Source organism: Tenrec ecaudatus, chromosome 14 (assembly GCF_050624435.1).
Source record: "Tenrec ecaudatus isolate mTenEca1 chromosome 14, mTenEca1.hap1, whole genome shotgun sequence".
Lineage (NCBI taxonomy): Eukaryota > Metazoa > Chordata > Mammalia > Afrosoricida > Tenrecidae > Tenrec > Tenrec ecaudatus.
In genome coordinates, this window is record NC_134543.1 from 5,226,489 (window position 1) to 5,244,706 (window position 18,218).

The following is an 18,218-nucleotide window of genomic DNA, read 5'->3' on the forward strand; positions in this document are numbered from 1 at the left end:
TCTGCCAATCATCTCCCCTCCCATTTCTATCAGCCACAGTTAAGCCAGTGGACAATTTAGACTTCATCTCTGTTGCCCCACTTTTCCCCATTCTCGGGCTAATCTGCCCCTCGCTGCCATGAGTCAATTCCAATGCCTAAGGACTGTACAGGACGGTAGAACTACCCCTGTAGGTTTCAGAGACTAATTCTTTAAGGGAGTAGAAAGCCCCGTCTTTTTCCCTTAGCCATGCTTCTTTCTCCTGCCAAATAAATCCTTAACCTGCTTGAAAATGTTGCCTTATTTGGTAGCAAGCCGTGTTGTTCCTTAATCTCACTGTCAGCGATTGTTTCTTGTTTCAGGTTTTTAAAATATATCCACTAGAGTTTTATCCTGTTTTCTCTTAAGTAAAATCCTGTCACACAGCCCAGTGGTCGGCAAGCGTGCTGTAGATGGCCAGAGTTGAGATTTCAGGTTCTGTGGGCTCTGCTGTCGTTGCTGCAGTGGTTCAGTTCTGCTATGCAAAATATCCAGCCATAGACAAGCAAACGAATTTGACTTTGTCCAGATAGTCGACTTACAATTATGGAGCTAGCAGGTGGTTGTAGGCGCTGGTAGAAGCCATGAAATCTCTGTTGGCGTGTATGGTGGTGTGCTGTCATTGAGGTCCCATGTGTCAGAGTAGAAATGCCCCTAAGCATTCCCCAGCTGAAATCTTTTAAGAGGGCCAACGACTGGGTCTTTTTCCCGTGGACCTGCTGGCGAACCACCAAGCTTTTTAAGTGGTAGGCGCGCACGTAACCTTTACGCCACCTGCTCAACGGACCGCTTCCTTCGGTGTTGGGTGCTCAATCCTCGATCCCTCTTGACCGCTCTATGAGTTCTTGACTTTTTCAAATGCTGGTACTGAGTCTTGTGTAGTTTCTCTCTTAGTAATGGAAGTGCCACGAGAGCACAGAGTTTGATTTGGGCTGGCAGTAACTCCGGGGGCCTAGAACTCACAATGAGTGCCTGTTGAACTAAACGGAGAACAGTTCACCTGGGACAACTTTCTGGCTGTGTGAACTCAGCCTGCCTCGTGCCCCAGCAGCCGCTTGCTCAGAGCACCAGTGACTCAGCTTTGCTGGCAGCCTTGCATCAGGAATATGAAGTGTCAGTGGAGATACAGCGGGTCCCTGGTGTTTCTATAACACTTGGAGGTTCTGGTGTCACAGAGGTCTAGGTTGGAGGGTGAAGGGAGGTCACAAGGGACAAACGGCCCTGAGAAAGTGTCTGATTACAGTGGAGCCCAGTTTCATGGCTGATTGGTGAACATGCCTGGCTGCTTTTAGGCTTCTTCATCTGTCTTTGAATAGGTGTGCTTCATCTCTGAATGAATCACCTTGGACATTTTATTTCTGATACCCTTTCTTGTTCCAAATAGTTGAGCACCAAGACCTTGCTCAAGTCTACCATTTACAGCAAGTCACTTGACACACACACACACACACACACACCACCAATACCACCATCTACCCACCCACCACCCATTCCTGGGCTATCTTTGAGATTTTGTGGGTCCTCACTTTGGCCCGCTCCACAGGGAGTGATTGTGAGAATCGGTGATGTGCATCACAAAGGAACTGTCTGTGTGCTGTTAAATAGCCACTGAAATATTAGCGGCTACGCTGGGTCCTTATAATGAGGACAACGTACCCTTGGTTGAAGCTGCGGGAATTTTACCTGTAAGTGCCCGGGGAGACGGCCCTGGCGCACACAGACCATCCTGTGTATAAGATGAAGCTGCCTAATCCTGGCCATCCTCATTACACTTGAGCCCATTGTTTCACTCACGGTGTCTGTCAGTCCATCTTGTTGGGGAGTCTTCCACTTTTCCCTTGACCTTCCTGCAGGGACTTGTCCCCGCCTCCTGGTAGCATGTCAGAAGTATGTGAGGTAAAGTGTCACCATCCTTGCTTGGAGCATTCTGCCTGTACTTCCTCCACGAAGTCGTTGTTGCAGAATTCTCTCCTGTGATCTCTGGATCCTTGAGATCACCACCACCATCTTTTCCAACCCCCTCCCCCCCTTTTGTTGCCAGCCTTTGAAAGCTTTGCTCCATCCACATTCTGAAGGTCAGCTCTGGATGCTCATTGGGCTGCTGACTCCAAGGTTGACAATTGAAACTCTAGCCATTCTCGGGGAGAGAAAGCTAACCCTCGCTGCTCAATTACAGCCTCGGAAGCCCTAAGGAGCAGTTCTACTCTGCCCTCTAGGCTCACTGGCTTTAAAGTTGAGTGTGTGTGCGCTCCTCTAGAGGCGGCGCTTCCCCAATGGTATTTTGAGTGATGAGTCTGAGGGGCTCATTTCATGGCACTGTTGTGTTTGAAGCTCTTCCAAGGTGTTGACCTTTTTAATGTATGGGATAAGATCACCAGGTCCTTCCTAGTCTGTCTTAGCCTGGAAGCTCTGCTGAAAGGGCCACCACTTGTGCTCCCGCTGGTTTTAAAATCGGGTGGCATCGCTTCCAGCACAACACACAGGCTGCAGAGTGGCAGGCTAGAAGGAGAGGAGGTGAGCGGTGCTGGTCCTTGCTGAGGGCGATTGGCTGCAGTGTTATAGACCTGAGCCAAACCTCCTCTCTGGGGCTTCCCTGCATTCTTAAAGCCGTAAAGTCTAGGGAGAAACGACATATGGTGGCTTTTGCCCTATGTAAAGGGCTGGGGCCGAGGGGGAGGGTGGTGCAGATTGTGGACTAGAGGCTAGCTAATGGCTGAAGGCTGTAAAACTTTACTGGGGTTGAGTTGAGAGCTAACAGGAAACATGTGCGGTGGGTAAGAAGCAGAACTCAGGTGTGGAGGTGGGGACAGAAAGGCCGCTGAAGCCAGCCCAGTAGAGTTTGGGGGCAGGGGGTAGGGAACGACTGGCATGAAGGTCCCCGGGTTTGACTTGGACGTTCGTGGTCACCTTCCGGGAAGAAGGTGGGTGAGGAAGTTGAGGTAGAAGCTACCAGTCACTGTTCGCAGCTGCTTGGGCAAGCCGTCTGCTGCGATTTGAAGTGCCTCTGCCCATGTATGCGTTGCTCCTCGGCTAAGACAATCCATCTCCTGCCCATTTCAGATGAAAAAAAAGATCTTGACCATGAGACTGTGGTTGAGGAGCAGATCATTGGGGAAAACTCCCCTCCTGACTACTCGGAGTACATGACGGGAAAGAAGCTCCCACCCGGAGGGATTCCCGGCATCGACCTCTCGGACCCCAAACAGCTGGCAGAATTTGCCAGGTAAGAACGCTCTAGTAGCCGGGGAAGGAGGGAGGGCTCCGGGCGGGGGGCCAGTGGCCTGCGTCACAGAGTGGTTTGTGGCCCCTCTAGGGAGATGCCTGGTTGGTTTATTTTGGGTGTAACTGGTAATCCCAGGAGAAATGGCATGGCACACAATAAGCTGAAGCAGACATTCTTTATTTGCTGCCTTAATTGGCAAGCTTTCTGAATAAATTAGGCATTTTCACCTGGACTCGTGCTTGTGGCCTCTGGGTACATTTTAAAGGGAAGGAGACGGCAGTGACTGCCTTCGGTGCTGGACCCCTCTGGCAGACCAGAGGAAGGTGGTCATAGCTTCCACTTTCAGCCTGGCAGCGGTCGTGCACCAGGGCTGCATTAGGGGGTGCTGACGTGGCATGGCGAGTTCAGATCCTGGTGCATGGGACCCCAAGGCTGGCCAGGCTGTGTGGTCTGGTGAACCGGTTGGTGAGAGGGTTGGGAGTATGTTCTTCCCTGTAGAAAGGGGTGCAGCCCTGCCCCACTCTGCCTGTGACAACAAATAGGTTTGCAAATCAGAGGTTAGGTTTGTCGTCTCCCCACCCCCTTGAATCTGAGGTGTGTAATCACTGAGGACAGATTTTCTTACAGGTTGAGCCAAGTCCTGTGCCACACTCACTCTACTTTTCCTGTGTTCTGGCACCTGATTCTGGGCACTCGGGACAGAATTCCAAGGATACAAATGGAACAGGAGGGAATGAATGTTTGATTGTGGTTGGCCTCAAGGAGAGCTCTGTGTCCCCGGTGGGCCTGGGGTGGGAACCCCGAGAGCCCCGTAGGAAAGCAGGGAGTCTGCTATCACCTACTGCCGTTGGGTCCCTGCTGACCCAGAGACTACAGGACAGAGGAGCCTCTGTCCTCCTTTCCTCCTGGAGAACAGCTGGTGGGTTTGAATGGCCCATCTCCTGGGAGCAACCAAGCCCCTCACCACTGTGCCTCCCCCAAGGCCACTGCCATTGAGGCAATTCCAACTCATAGGGACCCTTCCCAGCGTTTGAAAATCACCATTGCAGCAGACAGCGGGATCTTTGTTCTGCAGAGCGGAGCGGGATTCCTTTTGTGGTCAACAGACCATGCACATTCAGGAAGACTATGGAGTTGACTTCACTTCCTGGGTGGTGGGGAGAGGGTATAGTTTCAGGTTCCAGGAGCCAGTGTTTGGTTTTGTTGTTGTTAGGTTTGTTGAGTCAGATGTGACTCCTAGAAATCCTGTGCCTACAATAAAAAGACCCTGCCTGGCCCTGCACCTCCGCGGTCATTGTCATGCGTGAGCTCATTGTAGCAGCCAAGGTTCAGTCCGTCTCAAGCTTCTTCCTCTTTTTTTGCTGAACCAGTTACTGGTTTTAGGTGGTACCGGAAGACCCAAGTTTGGGAAGTAAGTTGGGAGAAGACTCGTCTGATGAGGGTGGCTAATTCCTTGGAAGTGGGGGAAGTTTATGGAAAGAAAAGACCTCCGTATAAAAACCCCTGGATGTAGAGGAGGAGGAAGAGCCAGGGCGCGAGTGGAAAGAAGGGTGGTGCAGAAGAGTAGCAGGTGACCTGAAGCAGGCCACCTGCATACAAGCAGGAGGCCCAGAGAAGGAAGAATCGGCTCCCAGATAGGTGTGTGACGTGTTTGAAGAAAGGGGGGACGACTCCTGTGTGAGGTAGCAGTGGTAGGAGTAGAGGTGGCCCCTGGCATTGCTGGGGCAGCCGGGCTAAGCAAGTGTCCCTCCGAAAACACAGGCGTCTTACCTCAGGGCACAAGTCACTGTTGTGGAATGGCGGCCTCTGCTTGTTTCCGGGGGGTTGGGGTGGGCCTTGTGGCTCTGGATCAGGACTGCCTTCATTCCCAGGCACTGCGGGGCCGGTGGCTGGAAGTCATCTGCAAAATATCAGAATGCCAAGGATGAAGAACGCTTAAGTTTTCAGGCTGAAAGGACGGGAAAAGAGTGATAGACATGAATGAAACTTTTCTGTAGCAGTGCCAGCGGGAGTCAAAAAGTTCTTAGAGAAATGGAATTAAGAGATTTTTTGAAGCCCTCCATAGACCATTAGAAGACATTAGAGTAATCTGGGATGGTTTTCTGAGGAAATTTTAACTGTGAGCATGTGGTTGCTTCTTTAACCCTCATAACTGCCAGAAGTAAAGGTAAAAACAATAATTTCAGATACCCAGCAATGAACTTCAGCATTTCCTGTACCCTTTCCAAAGAGTTACTTGGGGTGTGGGGTGTCGTAAGTTAATGCGGCCTCATGGAACATAATTCCTTATTTGATGTGTTACACTTCTGAACTCTGTGCTTTTAGCTATAATCCCAGTGTGAGGGTGTTCTCTGCTATGCTAATGGCCAAAATTAAGTTTCTTAATTTAAGAGAGGGTGTGAACCAAGTCATAGCGGGACTGTGGTCGGCTGATAGTCAAAATCCATAGCTTGGAGACATTTGTCTTAAGTATAAGGACCATCTTGGAAGCAAACTGAAACCCAAGACCTATCAGAAGAGATGCACATGGCTGAGATCCTGTCAGAAGTCGTGGAGACAGATAGAACAGAGGAGTGGCACTGTGACTGTGAGGCAAGAGTGGTGGGTGAGCTTCCTGGGCAGAGGCCAAGGGATCCGTGGCTGAAAGACTGAAGACCAGAGAGAGAGACTGCCGTCGGCCAGTGATCATGTCCTTAGTGTGTACTGATCTGACATAAGGTATCCTATTAATGTCTCTACTAATTCCTCAGAATTTTTTTTGTGGCCATTGCAACAAATTCTTGAACCTGCCATGGGGAGGAAAGAAAGCTGGGACAGAAGTGGGTCTGAGTTCCTGCCTCCTGGCAGAAGGGAAGCCCAATGAGGCTCCCTGCAGTGCTTTCCTGCAGGGTGAGACTCCAACATGGTCCTCATTCAGAGGAAGACTCCCTGAAGCCTGCAGTGGAAGGTGACCAAGAAGACAGTCACTCGAGGACAGGCTGAAAAAGAAACCAATATAGAAGCGGAGAGGAGCCTGTGGTCAGTGTGAGGACTCTGCCCAGAGCCCACCTCAGTCTGTCTGCAGGAGGATAAGCAAGGAGCTAGACGGTCTTGCCGGCGTGGGCGTTGCTGTGGTGGGGAGAGAGGAGAAGCTCTCCAGAGAGCATCATGTGCGCATGTGAACCGACTAGGAAAGTCTCCTCTTGGTACCAAAACTCTGTTGGACCTGGGGAGCAACCAGTGTGACGACGGTGGCACATTGTTTATCAACGGGACACAGTTACACATCTACCTGGTGGGATTTTTCCCCTGGGTAACCCACCATTGTAGGCTTTGATTTTGTACACAGAACAGAATGGCATCTTGGGGTCTGGGAAGGCAGGCCTGGATAGTCTGTATGTGCTTCTGGTATAGGCTGCAGAGCCTGGCTCTCCACGTTTTGAGAATGTGGCTCATCGTTGAGTAGGACCTTCCTGGCTACCTGGGACTCCAAAAACTGAAGGCAAAGGTCAAGTTTCATTAAGCTCCACCAAATTCCTTCGTCTCGGCTGGTAGGGTGCTGGACTGGACTTGACACAGACCAGCATGCAGACTGCTCTCGTGCCTGCTGGGGTGACTGGGGTTTGTCTTAATGTCTTTCTAGTAGTACAGCAAGGAGTAGCACCTGGCAAGTCATTTTTCCTGGATAATTCTGCAAACTGAGTTTAGGTGGGATCATTTTTTGTATCCAGCCTGCCCTGAGACCTGCAGGTGACTGGAGTGGGGACTAGTGGAAGGAAAGTGGCTTAGAACGTGATGTGCCACTCACATGTGCATGCACACTGTCAGGTCTTCCTCATAGCCTGACACATGAGGGGGGCTTCAAAGGTTTGGGGGAAACGGAAGACCCCAAATTCGTTGATCAAACAGGTGTCCTTTGTGTGAGGAAACATTCTGTGTGCAAATAAGAGGAGGTTGACCGTGTTTCACATGGTGTCTGTCTTGTCCCAGGAGCTTCTGTTGCCCCGCCCCAGCAAAGTCGAGGGTTGGGTCTAGACGTAGCTCTTCAAGCTAGCTTTGCAGGGTGAGACTGATTTTCCCGGAAGAACTCAATGAGACCTGTGGTAGTCAGATATTACATTAACTAGACACTCCTGGCTAGAGGTGAGGTTTAGCCTGTCAACCAAGCGGTAGCTTGATGCCTTCTTGGGGGGTGTGGCTTCATGTAAACATGAGAGGAGCTAAGAACCTCCTCACTTACTCTCACACTCTCACTTTCCCTCTCCTTCTCTCTCCTCCTCCACCTTCCTCCCTGCTGGGACCCTACTTTCAGGGGTGACCCCATGAGGGCTGCTTATGCTGAGAGCTGTCTTTCTACTGACCTTGGATCCACGTGCGTGCCTGCCCTCACTGGCCTGTGATCTTCCTGCTTCACCTTTCTCTGTCACTGGCCTGCAGTGATGTGAATCTGAAGAGGGATTAGTGGACTCATCGGACTTAGGGACTTGAGTTGGGCTGGGCTGGGATGCCTTCTTGATCTGAAATTATTTCTTGATAGAAACCTCTTTACCATACCTGTAAGAGTGTCATTGGGTTTGTTTCTCTGGTCAATCCGGCCTAACACATTGTAATGCCCGGCTGAAATTGTACCAGGAAGTTCCCTCAGGGTTTGCTTCTGTTATTCCCTCCACCTAGGCCAGAAGGGGGTATTCTAGAACCAGAGCCTGGATCCAGGAAGCAGGTGGGGGTACTGGGTTTCTGCCTGAGCACCGTGAGGCCCAAGTGACAGAGTGTTTGTGCGCCTGAACCTTCTGAGTTGTTAGCACAACTGGCATAAGATATTTTAAGGTCTCGTTCATTTTTAGCTAGACCCATTTAACACATAGCCAGTGATAATAATAGCTACCAGTCCGCACATGGTTGCTGTCCATGTTTCTTATCGAGCTCTCGGTTCTAATGGAGGGAGCAGGGAGCATGGTGTCTTTCTACAGAGGAAGGAACCAGACTGAGGAATTTGCTCAAGGTCACCCAGCTCTAGTAAGAGGTGTCTTTGCTGTGAGTTCAGAAGACCTACATGTAGTGTCACAGCCAGTAGGCCTTGGGTCTTACTACTTCGGGGTAGTTGGGAGGATCACCATTAGTCTTGTCTTCATTCACAAAACTGCCAGTCACAGCACGCTTTTCCCTACCACCGGTGTTTGCATCCCTATATTGCCGCCTGGAGTGGCTGGATGGATGGAGCCTTCGGCTGAAACTAAACTCAACTGCCATGGAGACCATGCCTACTCATAGGGACCCTAAAGGGACAGAGTAGAGCTGCCCCTGTGGGTTTCCACGCCTGTAACTCTTTCCAGGAGTAGAAAGCCTCATCTTTCTCCCTCAGAGCAGTAGTGGTTTCGAACTGCTGACCTTGCAGTTAGCAACTCACTAGGTTATCATGTCACTAGGGCTCTGCATCCCCCTCCCTTAGATCCTCTGACAGGGGCCTGTCCAGACGAATTCTAAACGCTGCTGGTCAGAGAAGAGATGGTTCTAATTAAAAACCCACCCAAGTCGAGTGTGTGGTACCCGGCCAGCACACTATGCTATTACTTTTGTACGTGTCTGAACATTTCCATGAGAGTGATTTTTTTTTAAAGAGAATAAAGTCCCAGGAATAAATCTGAGTGAACATACTTCAGTTTATGAAGTGTAATTTGAGTGCACACAGTCAAAACCGCCCTCTCCCTCTTGGCCTATGCCAAGGTCAGGCACTCTGCAGCCCTCTCCTAGCCAGGAGAGAGGGAGAGGGAGAGGGGAGGAAGAAAGAAAAAAAACCTCCCCCAAAACTTGAGAAGAGGGCAGGAAGGGTAGGGATGGGAAAATATTGCCTGCCCCCAGGACCCTGAGGAAGAGAAAACAACAAATACTATTGTTTTTCAAATGGTGATCCAACCACCAGGTGGCGCACTGGGAGCATACTCCCTGTCCTACCTAATCCTTGAACTCTGCTCTGGTACTTAGAATGATGAAAGGTAGTTCAGAGCACTGTCCACAAGGAGGGCTGGGAAATGTTTGCAGCTGATGTAGTGACACTCCAGTTCAAGGGAAAATAGGTGTCTCCAGGGTTGGGGTGGGGAAGGTGCCAGAGAGAACATAGTCTCCTGGGATGTAGAGATCGTAAATAAGTGGTGTCGTTGTCGGGGATAAACTCCCTGGAAGTGAGATACAGGGACCAGGCGCATGGTTTCACTTGTACTCCTCCAGGGGAAGGGAAGTTTAATGTTTCTTCGAGGTCGGGTGTTACCAAGTAAGGTACGCCACGTGGTCGTTTTCCCCTAGAATAAAGGTAGAAAAGGAAAGGCTATTGTTCAGGTTTCTGCCAGCGTCATGGTGACGTGAGTGACCGTCACAATCAGAGAGTGGTGGTGTGTGGCCTGCCGGCAGGGCAGTGTAAAACTAAGGACATTGGCCATTTGTTTTCTGGGGGTGCTTCATTTCTCACTCTGGCCTTACTCAGATCTCAGGGAAGATTTGCAGGGAGTTTTAACAAAGGAACAAAGGACCACAAGGGTGGTTCAGTGGGAATGCCAGGTAGATAGATAAGTCACCAGTAGTAATTCCACAGGGGCTCCTGGCACCCAAGCCACCAGGACTTGGGGTTATACTTGGAAGATCCAAACTCTGAACCAGAAATTTTCCCTTTAAAAATGAATGCTCTTTTTTTAAAAAAGCACTAATTTCCCTCTCTCCCTAACCCCCTGCCCCGCCTCCACCAAAACACTTTACTGTGTTCAAGAGTTACCAATGCAGAGAGCACTCCCCCCGTGCCCTTAGGGTGCCCTTCTCAGACCAGTGTTCACACTCGGGCATGTTGAGGATAAGTCCAGAAGTATTGCTGCGAGGATTCCAGGTCACCCTGTGCACAGGTTTATGCCAAAGAAGACATGCAGCATGTCTCTGTGATAAGCCGTGACCTCAGGAGAGTGCCTGCAGAAAAGAGCCCGCCAAATCAGTGGCTCCCAAGGGGGTCTGCTCCAGGTAGAGAGGTCAGCCCAGAAGATTAAGGCAACGTTTTGGGGGAGATTCCAAAGGACTCATCCTGCTAGGTTTTCTCCAAGGACAGAGTGTGATTCAGGGGCATCTTAGGAAGAAGTTGAAGGAAAATGGAACTCTGCACTGGTGAGGGAAGGACCACAAAGGTGCTTTGAGAAAAGTTTTCCCTTCATGACAACGAACTCTTCATTGTTTCAGGGCTGCATGCTCTTGTACAAGGCTATTCTTGAGATGTTTCTGTGGATTCGCAATAATATTTATTGACTTAGCTTCATATAACAATGCTTAGGTTTTTGGTTTGGTTTGTGTGTGTGTGTGTGTGTGTGTGTGTGATCATTTTACATCCATCGTGTCAAGCACATTTGTACATTTGTTGCCATCATCATTCTCAAAACATTTTCCTTCTACTTGAGCCCTTGGTATCAGCTCATTTTTTCCCTCCCTCCCTTTCCCTTGATAATTTATACTTTTTTCCCCCATGTCTTACACTGACAACTGTCTCCCTTCACCCACTTTTCTGTTTTCCAGCCCCCAGGGAAGGGGTTATATGTAGATCATTGGAATCATGATGGGGGTCGGGGAGGAAGCATTAAAGAACTAGAGGAAAGTTGTATGACTCATTAGTGCTACACTGCACCCTGACTGGCTTGTCTCCTTCCCACGACCCTTCTCGAAGGAGATGTCCTGTTGTCTACAGATGGGCTCCCCTCCGAACTCCCCCTCATTCACAATGATACGATTTTTTTTGTTCTGGGTCTTTGATGCTGATAACTGATCCCATTGACACTTCATGATCACACAGGCTGATGTGCTTCTTCCATGTGGGCTTTGTTGCTTCTGAGCTAGATGGCCACTTGTTTATCTTCAAGTCTTTAAGACCCCAGATGCTATATCTTTTGATAGCCGGGCACCATCAGATTTTTTCACCACATTTCAGCAATTGTGTCATGTTGGGAAGGTGAGCATCATGGAATGCCAGTTTAATAGAGCAAAGTGATCTTACATTGAGGGGGTACTTGAGTAGAGACCCAATGTCCATCTGCTACCTTAATACTAAACCTATAAATATATGCACATAGATCTATTTTGGGGTTGTTAGTTTTTTTTTAAAGAACATTTTACTCTGGGGCCTCTTTAAAGTTCTTCTAATAATTGTATCAAGCACATTTGTACATATGTTGCCATCATTATTTTCTAAACAGTTACTTCCTGATTGAGCCCTTGGTATCAACTCCTTTTTTTCTCTCCCACCCTCGTGACCCCTTAATAAATTATTATTTTCGTATCTTATACTGATCACTGTCTCCCTCCCCCCCAGTTTCTGTTGTTCACCCCCCCTTGGGTAAGTGGGGGTGGGGTGTTACGTGTTGATCATTGGGAGCCATCCTTAGTTTGAAGGCAAGCTGTCCTGAATCTTGTTTTCTACTGGCATATCTTGGGTTTGAACAGCTGCCTCGCTCTAGCTGGGAGACTGGTTGGTGCTTGTCGGGGCTTTGCTCCCCTGGGTGTTCTAAAGGGCCTTGAAGAAAGGCAGCCAGTTGCACTGGCATCTTGGAGGAGGACCCCCAGCCTTGTCGGGAAAGCGGGAACAACCCCTGGGTTCTGAGCATCAGTGGTCTCGGCCAGCCTCCTGCCCCCTTCACGTGGGATCTTCATCTGGGTCCTGATAAGGGAAACCAGGAGGAGCAGTTTGAGTTATGCCACTTGTGTCTACCCGCTCCTACAAATCTTTCTCTTTTCTTTTCTCAATAAGAATGAAGCCAAGAAAAATTAAAGAAGATGATGCTCCGAGAACAATAGCTTGCCCTCACAAAGTAAGTAACGCTGGGTAAAAATGTTGGGTCAACTGCTGGTGAAGCTTTAGGAGACTTCTGGGGAATTTGCGATTTTTCTTTTTCCATCTTCATGCTGGAGATGAAGCTGGGGACTGTACAGTCTTCAGTTTCTCAAGTCCAGAGACGACCTTGTGCCATGGAATGTGTGTGTGGTTCTGCCAAGGCCACTTCAACATCAGCGCTGTTGGATGCAATCCCTGCAGGCCACTGGGTTTCCCCCACCGCTGTGCCAGTCGGTCTTGCCCGCAGGCCATTATGGTGCTGCTGATTTGTTAACAATGCTTTCCTTCGTGAGTTTCATAATGTTCCCTGGTAATTGTATGTTACTATCCAGGTACCTAACTGTTTTTAAACATGGCTTTCGTCTCTGAATGAGAAGGCTAAGCCTCCAGGAGACGCTGAGGTCCCGATGGGATAGGGTCGCCCTCCGGCTTTGCTGGGAGAGTAAAGCCTTGCCCGGGTGCCGAGAACATGACAGGAATGGAGGCTTCTCAGCTTGGGAGGGGGGTGACCTCCATGCTGTCTCCTGCTGAGGGTACCCCTTCATGGTCTCCTGGTCCTTGGTGCTGTTTAGTGTTCTGCGGGGCACCCAGGCCTGTGCATTTGAAAACAGTTGGGCGGCTGCCACAGTTGCCATCTAGTCGGTATGTCCCCTTCCAGCTGGCTTGTTTGGATCCCATTTTCCAAGTGGAAAGACCACCTCAAGGTCCAGGTGAAAAGCCACTTGTTGCCTGGCTGCTCGTGCACCGTTGGTGGTTGCCTCTGCACACCTTGTCCTGTTGCCTTGCCCCTCCGTCACTGGGCGACGACAGACCAGGCGGAGGCCAGGCTTCTCTTGAGCAGCACATCTGCCTCGGGGATCCTTGGCCTGCTGTCACCTCGGAGTGTACATTCACTAAGGTGGCTTTTCCAGCTCTTGGTGGTTTTGTGTTCAATCTGTGGCCACTTCTGTACTGCCGTGCTGTGGGACGGGAAGACAACGGGCACTGAGAAGACCTACTGGGCCTTGGGGGTTGCCCGCCTAGATCAGTGAGGGTTGTCTTGGGGCTGGGCCTGCGTGGGTGGCCTGCTGGGGGAGCCACTGAGCCTCTCTGTGTTTCCAGGGCTGCACGAAGATGTTCAGGGACAACTCAGCCATGAGGAAGCACCTGCACACCCACGGCCCCCGCGTCCACGTCTGTGCCGAGTGCGGCAAGGCTTTTGTCGAGAGCTCAAAGCTCAAACGACATCAACTGGTTCATACTGGAGAGAAGCCCTTTCAGGTAGAGTTGGCATCTTCTCCGGGGACCCCAGGAGCCCTCGTGCGGTCTTTGAGGGGCTGGGAGGTCACAGAGTGGGATGTACCCAGCAGCAGCTTGGTCCTGACAGCTGTAGTGCTGTCACTGAGGCCTGGGGCATGTCTGTCTATCTGTGTGTAGTTTGTAGTTGATAAACCCCAAAAATGCCCACTGCATTCAGGCCCGTTCCAGCTCACAGGAAGGAAGGCGGCCCCTATGGGGCCGGACAGAGTCGAGCTGCTCCAGAGGGTCTCTGCAGAAGTCAACAGTCCCCTTTCTCCCAAGGAGCGGCTGTTGAGTTTGCAGCCCAGTACTTAGACCATTGCTCCTTCACTCAACTTCCTTTTAATGATGGGTTACTGCGCGGATTTTACTCTCTGAGCGTAGAGAGAAGAAGGGGGTGTTTTGCCTTGTTTATTAGAAGCCCAGAAAGAAACAACTGACCAAGCTCATGATGCCCTAGTAATTAAATCTGAGGTTGCTCTTCTGGGTGGTCCATGCCCCAAACGCCTTCAGTGATAGTGTTAGGACCCCACTCACAACCCTCCCCCTACCCAGCACACACTTTCATTTGGGAAGATTGCTGTCACTTGTCCCACGGCCCTCAGTTGGATCCAAGCCCTTGGTTGTGGGTGGACTCTGGGTTTGGGGAGAGGCTGGGCCGTGTCTCTTGGCTCTCCCCCAGCTGCACAGGTTGATCTCTGGTCTCTCTCGACAGTGCACGTTCGAAGGCTGTGGGAAGCGTTTTTCACTGGACTTCAATTTGCGCACGCACGTGCGGATCCACACGGGAGACAGGCCCTATGTGTGCCCCTTCGATGGTTGTAACAAGAAGTTTGCTCAGTCGACTAACCTGAAATCTCACATCTTAACACACGCTAAGGCCAAAAACAACCAGTGAGACACCGCGAGAAGGAAGCGCCTTCTCAGCCCCAGAACCTCTTCCAGAAGTGACTGGAAGACACGCACCTCTCCTTTGTATATTGTTTCTAGGAAAGAATTTTAAAAATGAATCCTTCACACCTAAGGGACATGTTTTGATAAAGTAGTAAAAATTTAAAAAACACAAACTTTATTAAGATGACATTGCTAAGATACTCTATCTTGCTCTGTAATCTCGTTTCAAAAACACGGTGTTTTTGTAAAGTGTGGTCCCAGCAGGAGGACAATTCATGAACTTCGCATCAAAAGACAATTCTTTATACGACAGTGCTAAAAACGGGACTTCTTTTCACATTCTTATAAATATGGAGCTCACCTGTTGCTTACAATTTTTTTAATTTTGTATTTTCCAAGTGTGCATATTGTACACTTTTTGGGGATATGCTTAGTAATGCTATGTGTGATTTTTCTGGAGGTTGATAACTTTGCTTGCAGTAGATTTTCTTTAAAAGAATGGGCAGTTACATGCATACTTCAAAAGTATTTTCCTGTACAAAAAAAAAAGTTATATAGGTTTTGTTTGCTATCTTAATTTTGGTTGTATTCTTTGATGTTAACACATTTTGTATAATTGTATCGTATAGCTGTATTGAATCATGTAGTATCCAATATTAGATGTGATTTAATAGTGTTAATCAATTGAAACCCATTTTAGTCACCTTTTTTTTCCTCTCCAAAAAATACTGCCAGATGCTGACGTTGCGCGTGCTCCCTTTGCCTGTTGAGTTACAGAACGTGGTGCTCGGTTGTAGAGTGCACTGTACCTTGACCACCGGATGTGTGCACCGTGTCACGGGGAGGGCGACAATTAAACGGCGGTCCTACAGACGGGAATGGCAGAACGAGCTCTGTAAGCACAGTCTTGTTGTCTTCTGTTGTCCAGAATAATCCTAATTCTTGAGCCTCCCAGAAATTGGAAGCTAAATAAAGCAACTCAAGTTTCCTTTCCTTCGCTCTCAGTTAGGGTGATTTGTGGCTAAAGCGATGCTCGGGTTTTGCCTACTTCCCACATGTCCTGAAAGACAGGAAGAGAGTAGGTAGGAGCTACCTCAGAGCCCCCAACCCCCACCAAGCCCGCTGGGGACTTTATTTAGCCCCTCATGGTGGGACCCACGTGCAGTCTTCAGGTAAGGTGCTGACCCACGTTGGCGCCAGCAGGGGGAGCGAGGGGGCCTTCTCTGTGATCAGGCTGTCCTGGGCGGGACTTGCTGGCTGCAGAATCTCTGTCCCCTCTGCCTAGCAGGGTGCTGGGACATTCATTGCTACAGGTTGGCGAGGTGATTTTGTTATCTGTCCTGACTTATTGGCCTCTTTTACCTGAGATGACATGTTTTTGAGTTTTCCTTAGAGTCTGATATCACTCGTTGAGGCGATTTTTGGGAAACAAACTGCTCCCCCACACAGCAGAATCCCATCTGACCCCATGCCAACCCGCCGCATGCCAGAGCCTGGGGGACTGGGCCAATGCAGTGTCCCACCCACCATCGGTCAATGTTTCTGCATCACTTCTGCCTGCCGGGAGGGTTGGTGGCCCTGTGGCTCTGCGGAGTTTTGAAGTGCCTTCTGAATCACACATGAAAAATGTCATTTGAGACCCCTTTTTGTATCCATCAGAATCTTGTCATCCGTCAAGGAGGTGGGTGGACCTGAGTTAACTGGAATCCTCCCCCCCCCCCCCCAACATACACACACACGCACCCCGCACCTGCCCCTTGCTGTCCAGACAAGCCAAGCTTTACTACACCCAGCTGTCCTTAGGGACATAGGCTCATCCAAGGGCTTATGTGACAGCCAAGCTGACCCATGCTGAGGGCCGACTCAGCGGCAGTGACCCACCCCAGGAGCCCTTGGAAGGGCTGAGAGCCGCTCCACCCACTCCCTGCCGACACCAGGCTCCTGTTTGGGCTCGGCCCCTCTCCCTCTGTGCCTTGCTCCCTGGGGGAGGCCTTTGGCCATCTCTTCCCCCCTCCTGTCTGAGGGGAATGGTCACACTGCAGAGTTCTGGCTGTACTGGTTCCTTGGACACAGTACTCGGTCTACCACAGTGTAGGGTGCTGTCAGGCAAGCAGTGGGCTCAAATGCAGGGCTAGTTCTCCAGGGGGGTGACATAAACTCTTCTGGATGGTGGTTAGAATGCGTAAATTTTGCTAAAAATGTAATTTATTACCATTTAAAATCGTGTTCCAACAGTGAGTTTGTTGTCTAATGCCGTGGGCCTCTTAACATCTGAGCGGACGGAAATGCCTCTGTGGCATCAGGCAGACACAGACTCCAGAGGGTACGTTTACACTTAACAAAATGTTGTTTTCTATTTTTGAATTTCTCCTCCCTGCCCCGCCCTTTGGTAGTGGGGCTGGGGGGACATATTTGTATAAACAGCTGTCACCCCTGGGTGACATTTATTTTCCCAGGGTGACACAGACTTCATGCTGTTGATCTCATATGGTGTTTGTGTGCTTTGCCTAAACTTGAGGCCCGAGGATTTGAGGAAAATCAAGCTGTCTTCCAATTTGGTTATTGGGGACACGGCCTTTCACATGCCCCTCCCACTGCTGTCAGTCACTGTGGGTCACCATGAAGGAAGATGTGTGATGGCTCCCCTCAATTTCTCAGTTGGTTGACCAGAGTCGCTATGCTTGGCAGGGAGAGGGGCCCGTGTGGCTGTCCTGCTGGCCCCCATTTGCCCACTGAGCAAGCTTTATACTCGGATTTACCTCAGGTGAGACTCCAATCTGAACCACCTGCCCTTTAGAATCAGTCTTTGCATTGGCAGCCTGGAGAAGCCCACCCAGTGCTCCTGTCCCTGCAGACGCAGGCCAGGCGCCCAGCTGCCTCCCATGGCCTCCGGCTCCTGTGTGGGGATCAGGGTGGCTTCAGGAGTCCCGTTCACTCCGTTTTCCTCCTTTTGACATCTGCTGGCCCACGGCCCCTGTGTCCTGGCCCACTCGCTGGGGCTTCCTTCCTCCCAGCCATGGAAACGCGCCCCTGGCTAGTCACTGGATGGGCTTGACCTGGCCTTTGCTCCAGCCCCACAGGCCCTGGTGGGAGGGAGGGAGCGACCACCCCAAGAGATTCGAAGCTGCACACCCTGAGCAGGGTGGGGCCTACGGCCTGCAGGTTCACTCTGCCATGCTCAAACCTTACCGGGCCCAAGTCACCCAAAATGACTTCGCTTTTTCCTTAAGCCTTCACTTCTTTCTCGCCTTTGCTGTGTCTGGGGGGAGGGCGTGTTGGGTCATGCACCCTTCAGAGAGGGTGGCCTTGCCTGTGCTCTTGCCTGAGCTTGCCACCCCTTGCCCACTCCCCTGGTAAAAGCTGGAAAGGGGGTCTCCAAGATTGATCCATGGGGGTGATGATGACAGAGGAGATGACTTCCTAGCAGCCCCTGGCTATGGAGGCCCCTGCTTGTCTGAAGAACAGTGGTTGATTTTCCTCAAATTGCTCTTCCTGAACAACGCAGACAGGCCATAAGCAAGCACACTAGGGGACTGCAGAAGGTGGTCGGGGTTGCCGTTGCTGGGCTGTGTTCTCTAGGCTGTGAGATGTTGGGGTGGGGCTCAAGGTGGGGAGAAGAGCATCAGTACCAAACGGCCTTTTCTTCAGGAGGGGCCGTCCTAACACCTCTGAGGCCCTGCTGTTCCAAGTGCCGACTGGTCACAGGAAGTCCACCCGCTGGCCACGTGTGTGTTCCCTGAGCCTCACGTCTCATGTACATCTTTTTCTTTAGCGTTCTTTGCCATTTCTAGAACTGTCCTTGGTTTTTCCTTAGCTCATAGGTCATAGACACAGAAATATTATATAGTATTTACGGCATCCGCATCAGATGGCTTTGCATCCTGGAAAACATTTAACAATAACTCCGCGTTTGAAGCACCGCGCATGTGTAACATGGCTCTATAAACGAATAAACGCATACTCTTGTTAAAGCTT

At 50.3% G+C, this 18,218-nt stretch overlaps 1 protein-coding gene across 1 annotated transcript in view; it reads left to right on the forward strand.

Annotated features, from left to right (window-relative positions):
* The window catches only part of YY1 (YY1 transcription factor), a 35,385-nt gene extending 17,167 nt beyond the window's left edge, over positions 1 to 18,218 (forward strand). The window contains exons 2-5 of the mRNA XM_075532116.1: positions 3,079 to 3,241; positions 11,988 to 12,048; positions 13,173 to 13,331; positions 14,065 to 18,218. Of these exons, the coding sequence (XP_075388231.1) occupies positions 3,079 to 3,241; positions 11,988 to 12,048; positions 13,173 to 13,331; positions 14,065 to 14,247 (566 nt within the window). The 3' untranslated portion in view covers positions 14,248 to 18,218. The remainder of the gene's footprint in view (positions 1 to 3,078; positions 3,242 to 11,987; positions 12,049 to 13,172; positions 13,332 to 14,064) is intronic.